At 48.2% G+C, this 18831-nt stretch overlaps 1 protein-coding gene across 1 annotated transcript; it reads left to right on the top strand.

Annotated features, from left to right (window-relative positions):
* Nucleotides 1-17710: 17710 nt before the first annotated feature.
* On the top strand, nucleotides 17711-18758 carry LOC119848093 (probable G-protein coupled receptor 33). The gene has a single exon (XM_043501915.1). The coding sequence runs from the start codon at nucleotides 17717-17719 to the stop codon at nucleotides 18740-18742; it is 1026 nt and encodes a 341-aa protein (XP_043357850.1). The 5' UTR covers nucleotides 17711-17716; the 3' UTR covers nucleotides 18743-18758.
* The last annotated feature ends 73 nt before the right edge of the window (nucleotides 18759-18831 follow it).

Below are 18831 nucleotides of genomic sequence, written 5' to 3'. Positions count from 1 at the left end.
CTTCTAATCGATCCAGGTTTGTTGTAGAAAGAGGACTTTTTATACAAGGAAATTCTTTCTGGTGGACACCAGGAAGACTGGCATCCTCAGAGACAGTTGGTCGTTCCAACTAAGTACTGGGTCAAGCTCTTGAGCTTAGCCCACGATCATCCTAGTGGCCATGCTGGGGTGAACAGGACCAAAGACCGTTTGGGGCGGTCATTCCACTGGGAGGGAATGGGCAAGGATGTTTCTACCTATGTCCAGTCTTGTGAGGTATGCCAAAAAGTGGGAAAACCCCAAGACCAGGTCAAAGCCCCTCTCCAGCCACTCCCCATCATTGAAGTTCCATTTCAGCGAGTAGCTGTGGATATTCTGGGTTCTTTTCCGAAAAAGACACCCAGAGGGAAGCAGTACATACTGACTTTCATGGATTTTGCCACCCGATGGCTGGAAGCAGTAGCTCTAAGCAACACCAGGGCTAAAAGTGTGTGCCAGGCACTAGCAGACATTTTTGCCAGGGTAGGTTGGCCCTCTGACATCCTCACAGATGCAGGAACTAATTTCCTGGCAGGAACTTTGGGAAGCTCATGGGGTAAATCACTTGGTTGCCACTCCTTACCACCATCAAACAAATGGCATGGTGGAGAAGTTTAATGGAACTTTGGGGGCCATGATATGTAAATTTGTAAATGAGCACTCCAGTGATTGGGACCTAGTGTTGCAGCAGTTGCTCTTTGCCTACAGAGCTGTACCCCATCCCAGTTTAGGGTTTTCACCATTTGAACTTGTATATGGCCGTGAGGTTAAGAGGCCATTAGAGTTGGTGAAGCAGCAATGGGAGGGGTTTACACCTTCTCCAGGAACTAACATTCTGGACTTTGTAACCAACCTACAAAACACCCTCCGAACCTCTTGAGCCCTTGCTAAAAAGATGCTCAAAAAGCCTGGTTTGATAAACATGCCAGAGAGCGTTCCTTCAAAGTAGGGGACCAGGTCATGGTCTTAAAGGTGCTCCAGGCCCATAAAATGGAAGCACCACGGGAAGAGCCATTCATGGTCCAAGAGTACCTGGGAGCTGTTAATTATCTCATAGCATTCCCCACCTCCAACCGAAAGCCTAAGGTGTACTATATTAATTCTTTAAAGCCCTTTTATTCCAGAGAATTAAAGGTTTGTCAGTTTACAGCCCAGGGAGGAGATGATGCTGAGTAGCCTGAAGGTATCTACTACGAAGGGAAAAGTGCTGGTGGCATGGAAGAGGTGAACCTCTCCATGACCCTTGAGCATATGCAGCGACAGCAGATCCAGAAGCTGTGCACTAGCTACGCATCAACGTTCTCAGCCACCCCAGGACTGACTGAACGGGCATACCACTCCATTGACACAGGTAATGCTCACCCAATTAAAGTCCAACCTTACCGGGCGTCTTCTCAAGATAAAACTGCTATAGAACGGGAGATCCAGGATTTGCTACAGATGGGTGTAATCTGCCCCTCTGGCAGTGCCTGGGCATCTCCAATGGTTCTAGTTCCCAAACTAGATGGGGAGATAAGTTTTTGCGCCAACTACCGTAAGCTAAATGCTGTAACTCGCCCAGACAACTATCCAATGTCATGCACAAATGAACTATTAGAGAAAGTGGGACGGGCCCAGTTAATCTCTATCTTGGACTTAACCAAGGGGTACTGGCAGGTACCGCTAGATGAATTCGCCAAGGAAAAGTCAGCCTTCACTGCACATGTCAGGCTATATGAATTTAATGTACTCTCGGGCTGTGGAATGCACCTGCCACCTTCCAAAGACTTATAAATGGTCTCCTAGCAGGATTAGGAGAATATGCAGTCGCCTACCTTGATGATGTGGCCATATTTTCGGATTCCTGGGCAGAACACCTGGAACATCTACAAAAAGTCTTGGAGCGCATAAGGGAGGCAGGGCTAACTGTTAAGGCTAAGAAGTGTCAAAATAGGCCTAAACAGAGTGACTTACCTTGGACACCCAATGCGTCAAGGAACTATCAACCCCCTACAGGCCAAAGTGGATGCTATCCAAAAGTGGCCTATCCCAAAGTCAAAGAAACTTAGGCTTGGCCAGATATTACAGGCGATTTGTACCGCAATACAGCCAAATCGCCGCCCCACTGACAGACCTAACCAAAAAGAAACAGCCAAATGCCATTTAGGAGACCGAAGAGTGTCAGAAGGCCTTTAACCAGTTTAAAGCGACACTCATGTCTGACCCTGTACTAAGGGCCCCAGACTTTGACAAACCATTCCTAGTAACCACAGATGTGTCCAAGCATGGTGTGGGAGCAGTTTTAATGCAGGAAGGACCGGATCAAGAATTCCACCCTGACGTGTTTCTCAGCAAGAAGCTGTCTGAGAGGGAAAGCAACTGGTCAGTCACTGAAAAAGAATGTTACGCCATTGTCTATGCTCTGGAAAAGCTACACCCATATGTTTGGGGATGGCATTTCCACCTGCAAACCGACCATGCTGCGCTACAGTGGCTTCATACCGCCACAGGAAATAACAAAAAACTTATTCGGTGGAGTTTAGCTCTCCAGATTTTGATTTCAACATCCAACACATCTCAGGAGCTTCTAACAAAGTGGCTGATGCACTCTCCCATGAAAGTTTCCCAGAATCAACTGGTTAAAATTGTCCTTGAGATGTGGAAAATATTGTTACTCTTTATATACTTGGTAGTATATTTAGAGGTGCATGTGTCTTATTAACTCTGTTTTCCCCTTGAGTTCCAGGAAGAAATCACAGTCAACATTTCACCCTATCTGTGATTTGGGGGATGTGTCATAAATATAAAGGGAAGGGTAAACACCTTTAAAATCCCTCCTGGCCAGAGGATAAACCCTTTCACCTGTAAAGGGTTAAGAAGCTAGGATAACCTCACTGGCCAATGACCAAAATGACCAATGAGGAGACAAGATACTTTCAAAGCTGGAAGGGGCAGAAACAAAGGGTCTCTCTGTCTGGGTGATGCTTTTGCTGGGGACAGAACAGGAATAGAGTCTTAGAACTTAGTAAGTAATCTAGCTAGATATGTATTTGATTCTGTTTTGTTTTAATGGCTGATAAAATAAGCTGTGCTGAATGGAATGGATATTCCTATTTTTTGTATCTTTTTGTAACTTAAGGTTTTGCCTAGAGAGATTCTCTCTGTTTTGAATCTGTTTTGAATCTGATTTACCCTATAAGGTATTTACCATCCTGATTTTACAGAGGTGATTTGTTTACTTTTTCTTTTCTTTTAAGAAACTGAATGCTTTTTCATTGTTCTTAAGATCCAAGGGTTTGGGTCTGTGTTCACCTATGCAAATTGGTAAGGATTTTTATCAAGCCTTCCCCAGGAAAGGGGGTGTAGGGTTTAGGAGGGTTTTGGGGTGAAAGATGTTTCCAAGCGGGCTCTTTCCCTATATATATTTGTTAAACGCTTGGTGGTGGCAGCAATAAAGTTCAAGGGCAAAAGGTAAAATAGTTTGTACCTTGGGGAAGTCTTAACCTAAGCTGGTAAAAATAAGCTTAGGGTTTTTTTTATGCAGGTCCCCACATCTGTACCCTAGAGTTCAGAGTGGGGAAGGAACCTTGACACACCCCCAGACAGGTTGGCATTAGCACTGCCTTGTCTCTTCAATGGGCAATCAGCTGTACAGTAAACCCATTGAGAGAAGCCAGGGGCTATGCTTCTAAGTCAGCAGGACTTGTAGGGGCATGCCTGAAGACAGGGGACTCCAAGAAATTTTCCATACCTATATGCTGGGAACTTGTGTTTGGGACAGAGGATGTACCCAGGATATAAGAAGGCAACTGCATCTTCTCCATTTTTTCTTCAATCCTGCTTTCGATCTCTGGAGTAACTTCTCTCCAAACTTCAGAGTAGCAGCCATGATAGTCTGTATTCGCAAAAAGAAAAGGAGGACTTGTGGCACCTTAGAGACTAACAAATTTATTTGAGCATAAGCTTATCGTGAGCTACAGCTCACTTCGTCGGATGCATTCTTGCATCTCTGAACAAAGGACTGAATGACCCATCCAAGCTTTGGGTGTGTTCCAGAGGGACTTTTCAAGCAAGGAAACTCATCAGTGCTGCTGAGAACCTGGTATACGGACTCTGAAGTCTCTGTGTGTATCTGGATTGTTTCGTCCATTTAACAACTCTCTCCTTGTTGTTTTCTTTTTGTTTATAATAAAACCTTTGGTTTTAGATGCTAAAGGATTGGCTGGCAACATGGTATTTTGGGTAAAATCCAAATCAGTATTGATCTGGGAATGTGGCTGGCCCTATGGTGATAAGAAAAACGTTTTGTATAGTGAATAGAGTTTTAAGTAACTTCTCACTTTACTGGACATATTTGCTGATTGGGATCCTAGATTGGAATGCGATAAAGGGGGCACTGTGATTTCTTTCTTTTTTCTTGGCTTCTTGATGACCCGTGTGGGGGATCAGGAGCACAGCTTGTGACTGGTTGGTGAATCTAACTACTGTACTAACCACCAGGTTTGCGATAAATTGCTCTCCTTTTTGCAGCCTGACCTGAACTTGGGATTTTCAGTGTGGACTGCCCTCACCTCTGGTCACAGGTCAGAGTAACTGTGATGATCTCACTTGCCAGCTCCAGCCAAGTTACAAAACCTTGGCCGAGGATGGGGGCCAGCAGATCCAAAAGATGATAAAGACTAAAAAAGACTCACCCTGATGGTTTCTCCATCACCAATAATTTTTAATGCAGGGATGGATGGTATTTCTAACATGTCTGCTCCAGTTCAACCAGGGACTAATTCAGGGACATTCTGCAGCAGGTCAGACTAGGGGACCTCTGTTCTCCTTCAGTCCTTGGAATATCTGATTCTACCCAGAAGTCAGGCAGACGTTGTCGGGGAGCTATACCAGTTGTCACCTGGACCCACTGGGGTATCTGAGGAAGCAGGCTTATGTGGGCCACTAGCCCTGGGTGGAGGCTGTAGATAAGTTAGACATGCTTAACTCCTCTATTTCAAAAAAAAAATTCCATTCCTACTGCTCAGATGAAACAAGACTGCCAACCGTGACTGATAACACATCTTGCTGATTCAAAATTCAATAGGATCTCATGGATTCTAGGAATCCTGGCCAGTTCTTAATATCTTGGATCTCAGGTCTGTCAGTGTTTTGAATGCTAACTGATCTAATGTGGGCTTGATTTAGAGCATCATGTTTTCCAAGCCACTATATGTTTCAAAAGCCAATAGGATCTTATGCATTCTAGATATGCGGCTGGTTCTTGAACCACTTATGTTCTAGGTCTGCCAAAGCTTTAAAATCCAAACTACTCCTATGTGATCAAGAACATCCCAGTTTCCAACCTCATCTATGATGTCCTAGACCCCGGGGCCAGCAGCAGCAGTTTGGGTGTGTTTGGGAGGGGGCTCAGGACTAGGAGAAGGGGGTGGGGGATGTGGAGGGGTGTGCTTGCTTTGGGATGGGGGGCTTCCTGTCTCCCACTGGCATGGTCCTGCAGCTCCTAGGCAAAGGAGGGGCCAGGGGACTCCACGCATTGCATGCATCCACAGGCTCTACCCCTGGAAATCCCATTGGCTGTGGTTCCTGGCCAAGGGGAGCTGCCTAGCCGCAGATTGTGGTGGGAGCAGCGTGCAGAGCCCCCTGGCTCCTCTGCCGCCTAAGAGCAGCAGAGACACGTGGAGCCAGGTAGGGAGCCCCTGCCAGCCCTGCCTCCCCCCCAGCACCAGGAGGAGTCCTGGGGCACGTGCTGCTGCCCACCCCAACCCTAGCACCAGAGGGATCCAGGGCCACCTCCCCAAGCACCTGCAGCACCTCTGGAACGCCCCCCGCAAGATCGCCCATGGCCCCCACCCCAAGCTTTAGTTAGGGGTATATAGTAAAAGTCATGCACAGGTCATAGGCCATGAATTTTTTTTTTTGCTGCCTGTGACCTGTCCATGACTTTTACTAAAATTACTCATGACTAAAATGTAGCCTTAATTATAACCCCCTAGGGTCCAGAGGGTTCTAGATTCCTGTTTGGTTCTAGAACGCTATAGCTGCCATGGGTAGAAATAGTATAAAACTCCATATGATCCCATGAGTTTTATATTAGGCTGACTCTGGAACTGTGTGTAGTTTTAGATGTCAAAATGCTTTTCAACTGCATAAAAGTCCATGCATTCTAAATCTATCGCTATTGGTAGATCCTCATGGATTCCAAGTTTCTTAAAGCCTGGTAGGGTCCCTTGGGCTCTAGATTCCTGGATAGTTCCAGAATCTTGCACCTGGGGTATGGTTTTTATACCCAGTGGTATTTCACAGGTTCTAGAATCCTGGCATTCTAGAACCTCGACCACTCTCAAACTTTAAAACACAGTCTTTTCTAGAACCTTGTTCATCCCAAGCACCTGGTGTTAAAACTGATTTCATGGTGGGGTAACCCCCTTCCCTCTCCCCAAATGGAATAACCAAACATCACTGGTTACTTTGGGGCATGGAGAAAATGGGTCAGATTGTGAGCTGATGTAAATCGGCATAGCTCAGTTGAGTTTATTTCAGGACTCCTGAGTTCTATCCCCAGCTCTGGGAGGTGAGTGGGGCCTACTGTGTTAAAGCATCCTAAATTGGGAATGGCTCATCTGATAGACTTCAAACAAGATAGAGGAGTTTATCTTTGTTAGAGACCCCACATGATACCCCCCTGCATTGAGTCCCATGATGTGACCCATGAATCCTTGGCAGGGGAGGATGGGGGTTACAAAAATATCCCTATTCTGGTGTGCATATTCTAGATCCCCAGCACAGGTTGTGAGAGGACTTGAATGAAAGCCAGTGTTACATTGCTGCGAAATGTATATACAGATACTATGGCAGGAGTTACATATGGTTCTTCTGTAGTGGAGCAGATGTAGAGAGATGGGCTTTCTGCCAGACAAACAAAATTTATTCTCTGGGCTTTCAGTTGGCCATGTAGATTTGGCATCATGAGCCAATGCAGTGGGAGGCTATCTACATGGAAAGGAGCACCCATGAAAAAATCAATCCAGGCCGTGTGCAAGGACACCAGATATGGGGGATACAAACAGAACGCAAGAAGACACCCCTTTATTCTGCATCAAGGACATCAACCAGGGTTGGTCAAAAGGTTGCGAACATTTGGGGTGAGAGAAACTTCCTTAGGCCTGGTAGGTGAAATCTCTAGGAAGCGAGTTGTGATTTTGCTTTGTCTGTGACCCCTTTGTTCCTGTTACAGTCCCTTGCCAGCTATTCCTTCATGCCCCTTGGATAACAAACGTATGCCTGTTTTGACTATAAACACATCTCAGCATTGTGATGTTGAGTTGAACCGTACCAGGCAATGTGGACACTCGTGGAGGGTAAGAGATGACTCACAGTCCTGGGTATTCCAAAAACTCAGACTTGGGTTATTCCACTAATACTCAGTGGCAGGGAGTCCCATGGGTTAAGCCTGATAATACTCAGTGGCGGGGAAACCCACAGGTTAATCCCAATAGTACCAAGTGGAGTCTATCACAGGGTGACCGGTCCTTATGGGGAAATGGGCTTTAGTCCACCTGAGGGGAGAGAGACCTTGAACTGTGAGCCAGCTCCAGGAGGGAGGGCTGGGGACTCCTTACCTATGGAGATAGAAACAGTGAACTGGGTTTGGGGCCCAGAAGGCCAATATGTGTCTGGAGGAAATGAACTGGACCCCAGAAGAGGAATGTTTTTTTTCTCCCTTTTGATATTAATACAAGGTAAACCGAGGCAAGGTACAGCAGCACAACCTCTGACCTCAGGGAGGCACTCAGGAGGCAGACACCCTTTTAGAGCATCCTCTGGATTGACACCACTTTTGTTCAGTGGCAGGGGGACCCTTGGGCTGATGATGCTTGTGTTCAGTGGCAGGGAGCTCCACAGGTTAACCCTAATGATATCAAATTTCTGTGGCTTCTTATATTCATAGAGTCTAAAGTCAGAAGGGACCATTATGACCATATAGGAAGTCTGACTTCCATATAACACAGGACAGAGAACTTCTCCAAACTAATTCCTACAGCAGATCTTTCAGAAAAATGCCCAACCTTGATTATAAATAGCCAGTTATGGTGAATCCACCGCAAACCTCGGTCAATGGTAAGTTCCCCTCGCTGTTAAAGATAAGCCCCTTATTTCCTGCCTGAATTTGTCTAACATCAGTCTCCAGCTACTGGGTCATGTTAGACCTTCCTCTTCTAGACTGATGAGCCCACAGTCAAATATTTGCTCCCCATGGAAGTACTGACAGATGGGTATGAGGTCCCCACTTAACTTTCTCTTTGTTAAGCTACAGAGATGGAGCTCCTGGAGTCTCTGTGTCTATACTGGGGGCAGTATATAGAATTCCACATCTCAAAGGGAATTAAAACACTCCCCTTCTGGGAGCCAATTTATTAGGCCTGTGGCAGGGTGGATGAGGCCCTGAGGCCCCCTGCTGGAGGCCTTGCAGCCCTGCCACATCCTGACCCAGAAAAGGGCAGTGCAGAAGGTCCTCCAAGCTGCCTAGAGTGGCTGTGTCCCACACAGCCAATCAGAGAGGCTGCAGGGAGCAGTCAATCCAGGCCCAGCAGGCCCATATAAAAGGAACTGAGTGAAGTTCTTTGCTGGAGCTGGAGGAGTGTGGATGGCCTGGCTGAGCTACAGGACCTTGGAGAGAGCCATGCTGGCAGAGACCAGGGGGAGCGAGAAGGAGCTCTGGGCTGGCTGCTGAGACTCAACCAGGACATGACTCTGAGGTGTGGGTGAAGAATGTGCTGGGGCTCTGAGGAAGTGTGACAACAAGGGTGAACTGTGGGAGGTGGGATCTAGTTGGCAACCCCAGGGATCTGTAAGTCAGGACTTCTGGGTTCTTTACCTGGCTCTGGGAGGGGAGTGGGGTCTAGTGGTTAGAGCAGGGGGAGGAGCCAGTAGCCTGATCTCCTGGGTTCTATTCTGCTTACAAGGTGGATTGTCTTTGGCTGGGTGGTGAAGAAGATACTGTTCTTCCACTACTGAGGCAGGAGGGTTCCTGTATCTCTGTCTGCCCCCCTTTCTCCAAACTCTTTCTGTCCCTCTCTCCTACGCCAAGGATCTCCCCTGCCCTCACACTGCTATTGACCCCAGCACCAGTGCAGGAGCCATCTCTGGCCACTCCCAGGTGGGTGGGAGGGGAAATCCATTCACAGCTGTGAGTTTTCTTCTTTGCCATCATCCTGCCATAGGGGGCTGGACCTGCGGGAGCTGGGGCTGAAGATGAGGAGCACAGTTACCAGCCAGAGGTTCCTCAACCTGGTTCTCAGCCCCCTATTGTATACCAGTGTTTGCTGCAGTTCTGCTGGATCTAGCACCCCCTACAGGGGAAAGGCCTTGTGTCCCTTTCCCCACCACCCTGAGTCAGCCAAGCATCCAGATCAGAGTCACATAATTTTCTCTGTGTGGTTCTGTGTTTGACCCTGTAGACTGGAATATGCTTCATGCAAAAGGTCTCTTGCAAGATATCATTACAAAGCTTATAATCTAATGAGTCTGGTCATCCTATTTGTATGTATGTATGTATCATTCTTGTGTCTGAAACTAGAAATATAACTCTGAGGGCCTATTGTAGTTATGCGAAGTGTGGGCCATTAATGGTGGTTTAGAATCTTGATGGCTCCCATCATCCAGGACAATTAACTGTGCATGGCTCTGTTTGTTTGCAGGCCTTCTGTGAGTCAGGCTGGGAGAATGGAGGCTTGGGGGGTCTCACAGGACATGTGATCATGTCACCTGGTACTGAAATCCATCTTAAACCTGGTGCTTTTCCATTTAGAAGGAGGGGTGGGAACCCAGAGAAACAAAAGATTCCCACCTTGTGCCAAAGGTATGTACAGGGGTGAAACAGAACAAAGTGGGCTGCAGTCATGAGAAATCCCCTAGCTACCACCTGAACTGGAATGAGGATTGTACTAGGGGAAAGAATTGTGCCCAGACTAGGAAGGTGTCTAGTCTGTGATAGAAGCTTATTGCAACATCTCTGAGAGTGAGATTTTATCTGTATTCAGTTTTCTTACTGTATTAGGCTTAGACTTGTGTATTTTATTTTGCTTGGTAATTCACTTTGTTCTGTCTAGTATCAGAGGGTAGCCGTGTTAGTCTGTATCCACAAAAACAACAGGGAATCACCAGACTCCCTGTTGTTTTTGTTCTGTCTGTTATTACTTGGAACCACTTAAATCCTGCTTTTTGTATTTAATAAAATCACTTTTTACTTATTAATCAACCCAGAGTATGCATTAATACCTGGGGGGGGGCAAAAAGCTGTGCATATCTCTCTATCAGTGTTATAGAGGGAAAACAATTTATAAGTTTACCCTGTATAAGCTTTACACAGGGTAAAACGGATTTATTTGGGGTTTGGACCCCATTGGGAGCTGGGCATTTGAGTGTTGGAGACAGGAACATTTCTTAAGCTGTTTTCAGTTAAGCCTGCAGCTTTTGGGGGACATGGTTCAGGCCTGGGTCTGGGTTTGTAGCAGGCGGTGTGTCTGGCTCGAACAGGCACAGTTCTGGAGTCCCAAGCTGGCAGGGGAAATGGGTTAGAAGTAGTCTCAGCACATAGAATCATAGAATCATAGAATATCAGGGTTGGAAGGGACCCCAGAAGGTCATCTAGTCCAACCCCCTGCTCAAAGCAGGACCAAGTCCCAGTTAAATCATCCTAGCCAGGGCTTTGTCAAGCCTGACCTTAAAAACCTCTAAGGAAGGAGATTCTACCACCTCCCTAGGTAACGCATTCCAGTGTTTCACCACCCTCTTAGTGAAAAAGTTTTTCCTAATATCCAATCTAAACCTCCCCCATTGCAACTTGAGACCATTACTCCTCGTTCTGTCATCTGCTACCATTGAGAACAGTCTAGAGCCATCCTCTTTGAAACCCCCTTTCAGGTAGTTGAAAGCAGCTATCAAATCCCCCCTCATTCTTCTCTTCTGCAGACTAAACAATCCCAGCTTCCTCAGCCTCTCCTCATAAGTCATGTGCTCTAGACCCCTAATCATTTTTGTTGCCCTTCGCTGTACTCTTTCCAATTTATCCACATCCTTCTTGTAGTGTGGGGCCCAAAACTGGACACAGTACTCCAGATGAGGCCTCACCAGTGTCGAATAGAGGGGAACGATCACGTCCCTCGATCTGCTCGCTATGCCCCTACTTATACATCCCAAAATGCCATTGGCCTTCTTGGCAACAAGGGCACACTGCTGACTCATATCCAGCTTCTCGTCCACTGTCACCCCTAGGTCCTTTTCCGCAGAACTGCTGCCGAGCCATTCGGTCCCTAGTCTGTAGCGGTGCATTGGATTCTTCCATCCTAAGTGCAGGACCCTGCACTTATCCTTATTGAACCTCATTAGATTTCTTTTGGCCCAATCTTCCAATTTGTCTAGGTCCTTCTGTATCCTATCCCTCCCCTCCAGCGTATCTACCACTCCTCCCAGTTTAGTATCATCCGCAAATTTGCTGAGAGTGCAATCCACACCATCCTCCAGATCATTTATGAAGATATTGAACAAAACGGGCCCCAGGACCGACCCCTGGGGCACTCCACTTGACACCGGCTGCCAACTAGACATGGAGCCATTGATCACTACCCGTTGAGCCCGACAATCTAGCCAGCTTTCTACCCACCTTATAGTGCATTCATCCAGCCCATACTTCCTTAACTTGCTGACAAGAATGCTGTGGGAGACCGTGTCAAAAGCTTTGCTAAAGTCAAGAAACAATACATCCACTGCTTTCCCTTCATCCACAGAACCAGTAATCTCATCATAAAAGGCGATTAGATTAGTCAGGCATGACCTTCCCTTGGTGAATCCATGCTGACTGTTCCTGATCACTTTCCTCTCCTCTAAGTGCTTCAGGATTGATTCTTTGAGGACCTGCTCCATGATTTTTCCAGGGACTGAGGTGAGGCTGACCGGCCTGTAGTTCCCAGGATCCTCCTTCTTCCCTTTTTTAAAGATGGGCACTACATTAGCCTTTTTCCAGTCATCCGGGACTTCCCCCGTTCGCCACGAGTTTTCAAAGATAATGGCCAAGGGCTCTGCAATCACAGCCGCCAATTCCCTCAGCACTCTCGGATGCAATTCGTCCGGCCCCATGGACTTGTGCACGTCCAGCTTTTCTAAATAGTCCCTAACCACCTCTATCTCTACAGAGGGCTGGCCATCTCTTCCCCATTTTGTGATGCCCAGCACAGCAGTCTGGGAGCTGACCTTGTTAGTGAAAACAGAGGCAAAAAAGCATTGAGTACATTAGCTTTTTCCACATCCTCTGTCACTAGCTTGCCTCCCTCATTCAGTAAGGGGCCCACACTTTCCTTGGCTTTCTTCTTGTTGCCAACATACCTGAAGAAACCCTTCTTGTTACTCTTGACATCTCTTGCTAGCTGCAGCTCCAGGTGCGATTTGGCCCTCCTGATATCTTTCCTACATGCCCGAGCAATATTTTTATACTCTTCCCTGGTCATATGTCCAACCTTCCACTTCTTGTAAGCTTCTTTTTTATGTTTAAGATCCGCTAGGATTTCACCATTAAGCCAAGCTGGTCGCCTGCCATATTTACTATTCTTTCGACTCATCGGGATGGTTTGTCCCTGTAACCTCAACAGGGATTCCTTGAAATACAGCCAGCTCTCCTGGACTCCCTTCCCTTTCATGTTAGTCCCCCAGGGGATCCTGGCCATCTGTTCCCTGAGGGAGTCAAAGTCTGCTTTCCTGAAGTCCAGGGTCCGTATCCTGCTGCTTACCTTTCTTCCCTGCGTCAGGATCCTGAACTCAACCAACTCATGGTCACTGCCTCCCAGATTCCCATCCACTTTTGCTTCCCCCACTAATTCTACCCGGTTTGTGAGCAGCAGGTCAAGAAAAGCGCTCCCCCTAGTTGGCTCCCCTAGCACTTGCACCAGGAAATTGTCCCCTACGCTTTCCAAAAACTTCCTGGATTGTCTATGCACCGCTGTATTGCTCTCCCAGCAGATATCAGGAAAATTAAAGTCACCCATGAGAATCAGGGCATGCGATCTAGTAGCTTCCGTGAGTTGCCGGAAGAAAGCCTCATCCACCTCATCCCCCTGGTCCGGTGCCAACATCAGTTGGCAGTGCCCAAAGAAGTTCTGTGATCCAACCCGTCACACTGCCCGTATGCAGAACCATTCCATATGGCTACGACTGCATTTCTAACAACCCTTCCTTGCTTCTGGGTTCTCTTGTTTTCATGGCTCTTGATGGCAGGCTTTTATTGCCAGCCAAACTCCCTTCAGCCCGTGACAGGAGGTCTGGGCGCTTACAAAAGACAGATTTACATTGCAACATATGCATGTGGTTTTTTTTTTTTTTGGCTCACCCAGCCTTTTCGATTGTCTTGCCTTGGTTTCAGCTGCCTGCCATATGGTCCCCAGCACATTCAAGGGGCTCAATTCATCTCTGTCACTGCCCTAGCTCACGTCGAGTCTGACACCATGCCACACACATCCTTAATGCGGGAGTCCCATACTTATCCACATTCACAGAATAACGCTGCCAGTTTTAGACCAATGTAGGACTGATTTATACTTTCCCCGTCTGGCTGATTCCCAGTGCAAAATTCCTGCCTCTGGGCTATGAATGCTTCTCCACCATGCACAGTGTGCCCCCCCATTATTCCTTAAGAGTTGTATATTTTTCTCTGCCACATTATCAAATTGAAACCTGTTCAATTTCCTCTCCTGCCTGCCACTTGGGCAAACCAAGCTGTTTGCAGCCATTCATCTATTTGTCTGCACGCTGCCCAGCTCAAATCATGGCTTCCACTTTCTCTGGTTCTCTGAGGTTCAACAAGGACAAGTGCAGAGTCCTGCACTTAGGACGGAAGAATCCCATGCACCGCTACAGGCTGGGGACCAACTGGCTAAGCAGCAGTTCTGCAGAAAAGGACCTAGGGTTTACAGTGGATGAGAAGCTGGATATGAGTCAGCAGTGTGCCCTTGCTGCCATGAAGGCCAATGGCACATTGAGCTGTATTAGTAGAAGTGTTGCCAACAGATCAAGGGAAGTGATTATTCCCCTCTATTTGGCACTGGTGAGACCACACCTGGAGTATTGTCTCCAGTTTTGGTCCCCACACTACAGAAAGAATGTGGACAATTGGAGAGAGTCCAGCGGAGGGCAACAAAAATGATTAGGGGGCTGGGGCACAGGACTTACGAGGAAAGTCTGAGGGAACTGGGGTTATTTAGTCTGCAGAAAAGAAGAGTGAGGGGGGATTTGATAGCAGCCTTCAACTACCTGAAGGGGGGTTCCAAAGAGGATGGAGCTCGGCTGTTCTCAGTGGTGGCAGATGACAGAACGAGGAGCAATGGTCTCCAGTTGCAGTGGGCGAGGTTTAGGTTGGATATTAGGAAACACTATTTCACTAGGAGTGTGGTGAAGCTCTGGAATGGGTTCCCTAGGGAGATGGTGGAATCTCCATCCTTAGAGGTATTTAAGGCCCAGATGGACAAAGCCCTGGATGGGATGATTAAGTTGGTGTTGGTCCTGCTTTGAACAGGGGGTTAGACTCCTGAGGTCTCTTCCACCCCTGATATTCTGTGATTCTCTCCATATTGCCATCCTCAAATGTTCAAAAATCCTGAGTTGGGCTCTCCAAAAATCACAAGATCATGTAAACATACTTGATTTGGGGTTTATTTATTTGCCTTCTACCTTTTGAGCCTTTAGCGGGCACTGGGGTCACATTTGAAAGCTTTCTCCACCGCCACGAGAGTTAGAAACTTCCTTTTTCTTTCAAGAGGGAAGGCTGAAATAATTAGAGATGCATTGAGGCCAGAAGCTGGGGCTTTAAGAAAAACAATACCGATCATGTGACACATGACAAAACCATGACCTTTGGCAACACTGTTTTTTTGAATGCTGACATTACTGGAGATGTTAGTTGGCCAGTTCTTGTTTGTTCTCTTCTTTTCTTTTTGTTTTGTTCTGACACCACAGCAACAACTGTTGCCAACTAGCTATTTTAAGAAAAGGCACCATCCCACATCTGCATGGTTAAGTCATGCTTTGTTATTGTTGGATCGTGTTCACACACACACACACACACACACACACACACACACACACACACACACACACACTTGCCAACCAGTATTGATCTGGTAATGTGGCTGGTCCTTTGGGGATCAGAAGAATATTTTGTGTCATGAATAGAGTTTTAAGTAAATTCTCATTTTACTGGACCAATTTGCTGATTGGGAGCCTAGACTGGAATACAATGGAGGGGGCTGTGCGATTTTTCTTTTTCTTGGCTTCTTGATAACCAGTGTGGAGGATCAGGAGCACAGCTTGTGACTGGTTGGTGAATCTAACCTCTGTATTAACCACCGGTTTTGGGATAAACTACTCTCCTTTTTGAAGCCTGCCCTGACCCTGGGATTTTCAGTGTGGGCTGCCCTCTGCACCTCTGGTCACAGGTCAGAGTAACGGTGAAGATCTCACTTGCCAGCTTCAGCCAAGTTACAAAACCTTGGCCAAGGCTGGGGGCCAGCAGTTCCAAAAGATGATAAAGACTAAAAAGGACCAACCCCATTTCTCCATCACCAACAATTTTTAATGCAGGACTGGATGGTATCTCTAACAGTTCTTGGGCAGTTCTGAGCTCAGCATCTGGTTGCAAGCGGCCCCCTGAATCCAACAGCCCTTTCCTCTCTGCACACTCACGTACAACCCTGGGGCATCAGCCTGGCAACACTCATGCCAGGCACCATGGCTGCATCTCTGGGGCATGTGCCTCTTTGAGAACCCCGTTGAAGCCCTAGTCCGTATGAACATGCAACTCCCTCCAATGGGTGGCTGGTGGTGTTGATACTTGCCCAGGGGGTATCGCTGGACTCCACATTTCTGTTAATCCCTGGCCCTCCATGCCCAACTGGTCTAAGGAACCCGGCTGGGCAGTAGCGGATTATCCAATGGACCGACGGGCCCTGTGCCCAGGGGCTCTGGTCAATTGGGGGCCCCTGGAAAAATTGACGTCCCACTCCAACAGAAATCCCAGAGACCTGGCAGAAGCACTGGGTTGGGTGGGGAAAGCCCCAAAGCCCAGACCCCCGCTGCAGCCTTCGGACTGGAGGGCTCTTGCTCCCTGCTGAGGCCTCAGGATGAGCGGTCAGAGCAGGGGAGGGGTGTCTCAGGATGTCTGGGTTCTAGCCCCAGATGTGGGAGGGGAGTGGGGTTTAGTGGGTTAGAGAAGCCTGGGGCCTGGAAGCCATGGCTCCTGGGTTCTATCCCTGGCTCTGGCAGGGGAGTGAGGGCTAGTTTTAAAGCAATGGCTATTTCTTAGGTGGTTTCTTTGCTAAGATAGTGTCCGAATGATCATTTCCATTTATGGTTTGCAGCTTCTCCATCTCAGAGAGCAGGTGGAGGAGGAGCGTGTAGAAGACACAGAGTTAAGGGGAGTGACCTTAATACACAGGGAAGCAGAGACTCACGGATGCATTGCTGAGCAAAGACACACCATCTGAGTCTCTCTCTGCTTTGGGTCCAGCGCTGCCCAGGTGAGTCGAAACGATGGGCAGAGGCCCCTTGTTGTGTCTGAAGGGGAATTTCTTTGCTAATCCTACCCAGAAGCCACAGACATTTGCTATTACCAAGGCGAACAGTGGGACTCCATGCCACTGGGTATTAGGAGTATTAGCCTGTGGGATTCCCTGCCACTGGGAATTAATGGGGTTACCATGGGGACTCAATAGACAGAGTTAGTAGGTTAGATCTGTGACCTGGGTGAATTTTTCTCCGTTGTTTCATGTTAATCAAATGAGGTGTTCGCTGTTTACAAATTTCTAAGCCACAGGTCACTCCCACAGCCCAGGAGTTCTGACCTCCTACCCCTTCTCAACTGCTCCCCACTCCCAGAACTGGGGATAAAACCCAGGGGTCCTGGCTCCCACTCCCCCTTTTCTAACCATTTGGCCATTCTGCAGAGTAGAGAGGTCACCAGTCTAACAAGTCTGTGAGGAGCACATTCTGTGACAGAGGCAATAGCCCAGAGGTCCCTGGTGCAGAGCTGCAGCACGGCTGTGGGGTAGAGAAGCAGCTCGGTGGCTTGAGGCTTCCTGTGTTATAATGAAGTGAGAGGACCCTGCACGCTCTCACGAGTCAGGGTGTAGCAGCAATTCCTGTGACAAGCAGATGAGAACAAGGTGGGAGGGGGTGAGGTGGCTTTTTCTACCTTGTAGCAGTGAGTCCCACAGGCATCAGCTCCAGTATGCTAGAAGCCAACAGCACCGATCCCCACCTCCCTTGGTCAGCAAGTCCTAGGCCCTGAAATCAGATGAGAGTTGATGCCTCCTAGTGGGGAAAGGCCCCATGTCCCATTCCCTGTCCCACTGAGCCAACCGTCCCTCCAGGTCACAGCCAATGTGATGTTCTCTGCATAGCTGTAACTTGATCTATTAGACAACTGTCCCCTTCCTCACTTGCCACACGTCTGCTATCCCTCTTTCCCTTCCTGCTGCCCATAGCTCTTTCCTGTAGCAGTGAGTTCCTCTGGCCATGGCCCGTTGCTGAGAATACCCAGCCTGGACATTCTGGAGGACCAGAGGGTGCCCAGAGAGGTCCCCTCTGTTATTTCTCCCTTCCTCCTCTTCCACTCTCCCTTTTCCCCTCCTCTGTCATCCCTTCCAACCCCTCTTCTGTCTCTCCCCAGGGCTCCATGGACCGAGGCAACACTACCCTCTCACCCATAATCTGGACAAACTCCAGCCAGCCCCCAGCATCCATGAAGAGCACTAACCTAGCCATTGCTGTGTTTCTCTTTGCCACCATCCTAGTGGGTGTGGTGGGGAACGGGCTGTACCTGTGGGTGCTGGGGCTGAAGATGAGGAGGACGGTGACCACCCTCTGGTTCCTCCACTTGGTCTCCTGTTCTCTTCTCTTTACCCTGATTCTCCCTTTCCTCGCTGTCCATGTTCTCCTTGGTTTCCACTGGGTCTTCGGCATGGCCATGTGCAAGGTCCTCAGTGCCTGCTCCCACCTGGGCATGTTCTCCTCTGTCTTCTTCCTTGCCCTCATCAGCCTGGACCGCTACATCCTCACCTGCCGCCCAGTCTGGTCCCGGCATCATCGCACCATATCCTGGGGCAGGAAGATGGTCCTGGGTGTGTGGCTGGCCTCCTTCACCCTTAGTGCTCCCTACTTGGCTTTCCAGGAGACCTGGGAGATGGAGGGGGGCAAGGTCATTTGCACCCTTTATTACATCCTGTCCAGAGACCAGGACAGAGCTGAGACACAGGCCTGGAGGATACACATGTATGTTGTGCTGTTCGTGGTCCGGTTTCTGCTGGGCTTCCTGCTGCCGTTCTGCATCATCGTGGGATGCTACTGCCGGATGGGGCTGGAGATAAAGGAGAAGGGGCTGGCACGGAGCAGGAAGCCCTTCAAAGTCATGGTGGCCGCGGTGGTGTCCTTCTTCTTTGGTTGGCTGCCCTACCACCTCTACCAGAGCTTGACGCTCATCAGAGATGTGCCACAGTCATTGACTGATGCCTTCCTGCTTGTTAGCATCATCATGTTCTGCTTCAACGTCTGCTTCACTCCAGTCCTCTACCTCTTTGTGGGGCAGACATTCCATCAGGTGCTCAGGACATCCCTCTTTGCTCAGGTCAAAGCGGCTTTTCATGAGGATCTCGATAGTGACGTGTCTGGACCAGATTCTAGAGAGAGAACAGTGAGAAGCTAACTGCATGGAAGTAGAGGAAAAACTTGAAGTCCTGCAAGATCTAGATACCTGTTAGTTTTAAAATGATTGGGTTCTAGGTATCTCAACAT

The sequence above is a fragment of the Dermochelys coriacea genome, chromosome 24 (assembly GCF_009764565.3).
Source record: "Dermochelys coriacea isolate rDerCor1 chromosome 24, rDerCor1.pri.v4, whole genome shotgun sequence".
Lineage (NCBI taxonomy): Eukaryota > Metazoa > Chordata > Testudines > Dermochelyidae > Dermochelys > Dermochelys coriacea.
The sequence above is the reverse complement of the archived record's forward strand: the minus strand, read 5'-3'. Positions and strand labels throughout refer to the sequence as shown.

Coding starts and splice junctions, on each gene's coding strand:
- LOC119848093 (XM_043501915.1), top strand. CDS start 17,717: ATGGACCGAGGCAACACTACCCTCTCACCCATAATCTGGACAAACTCC.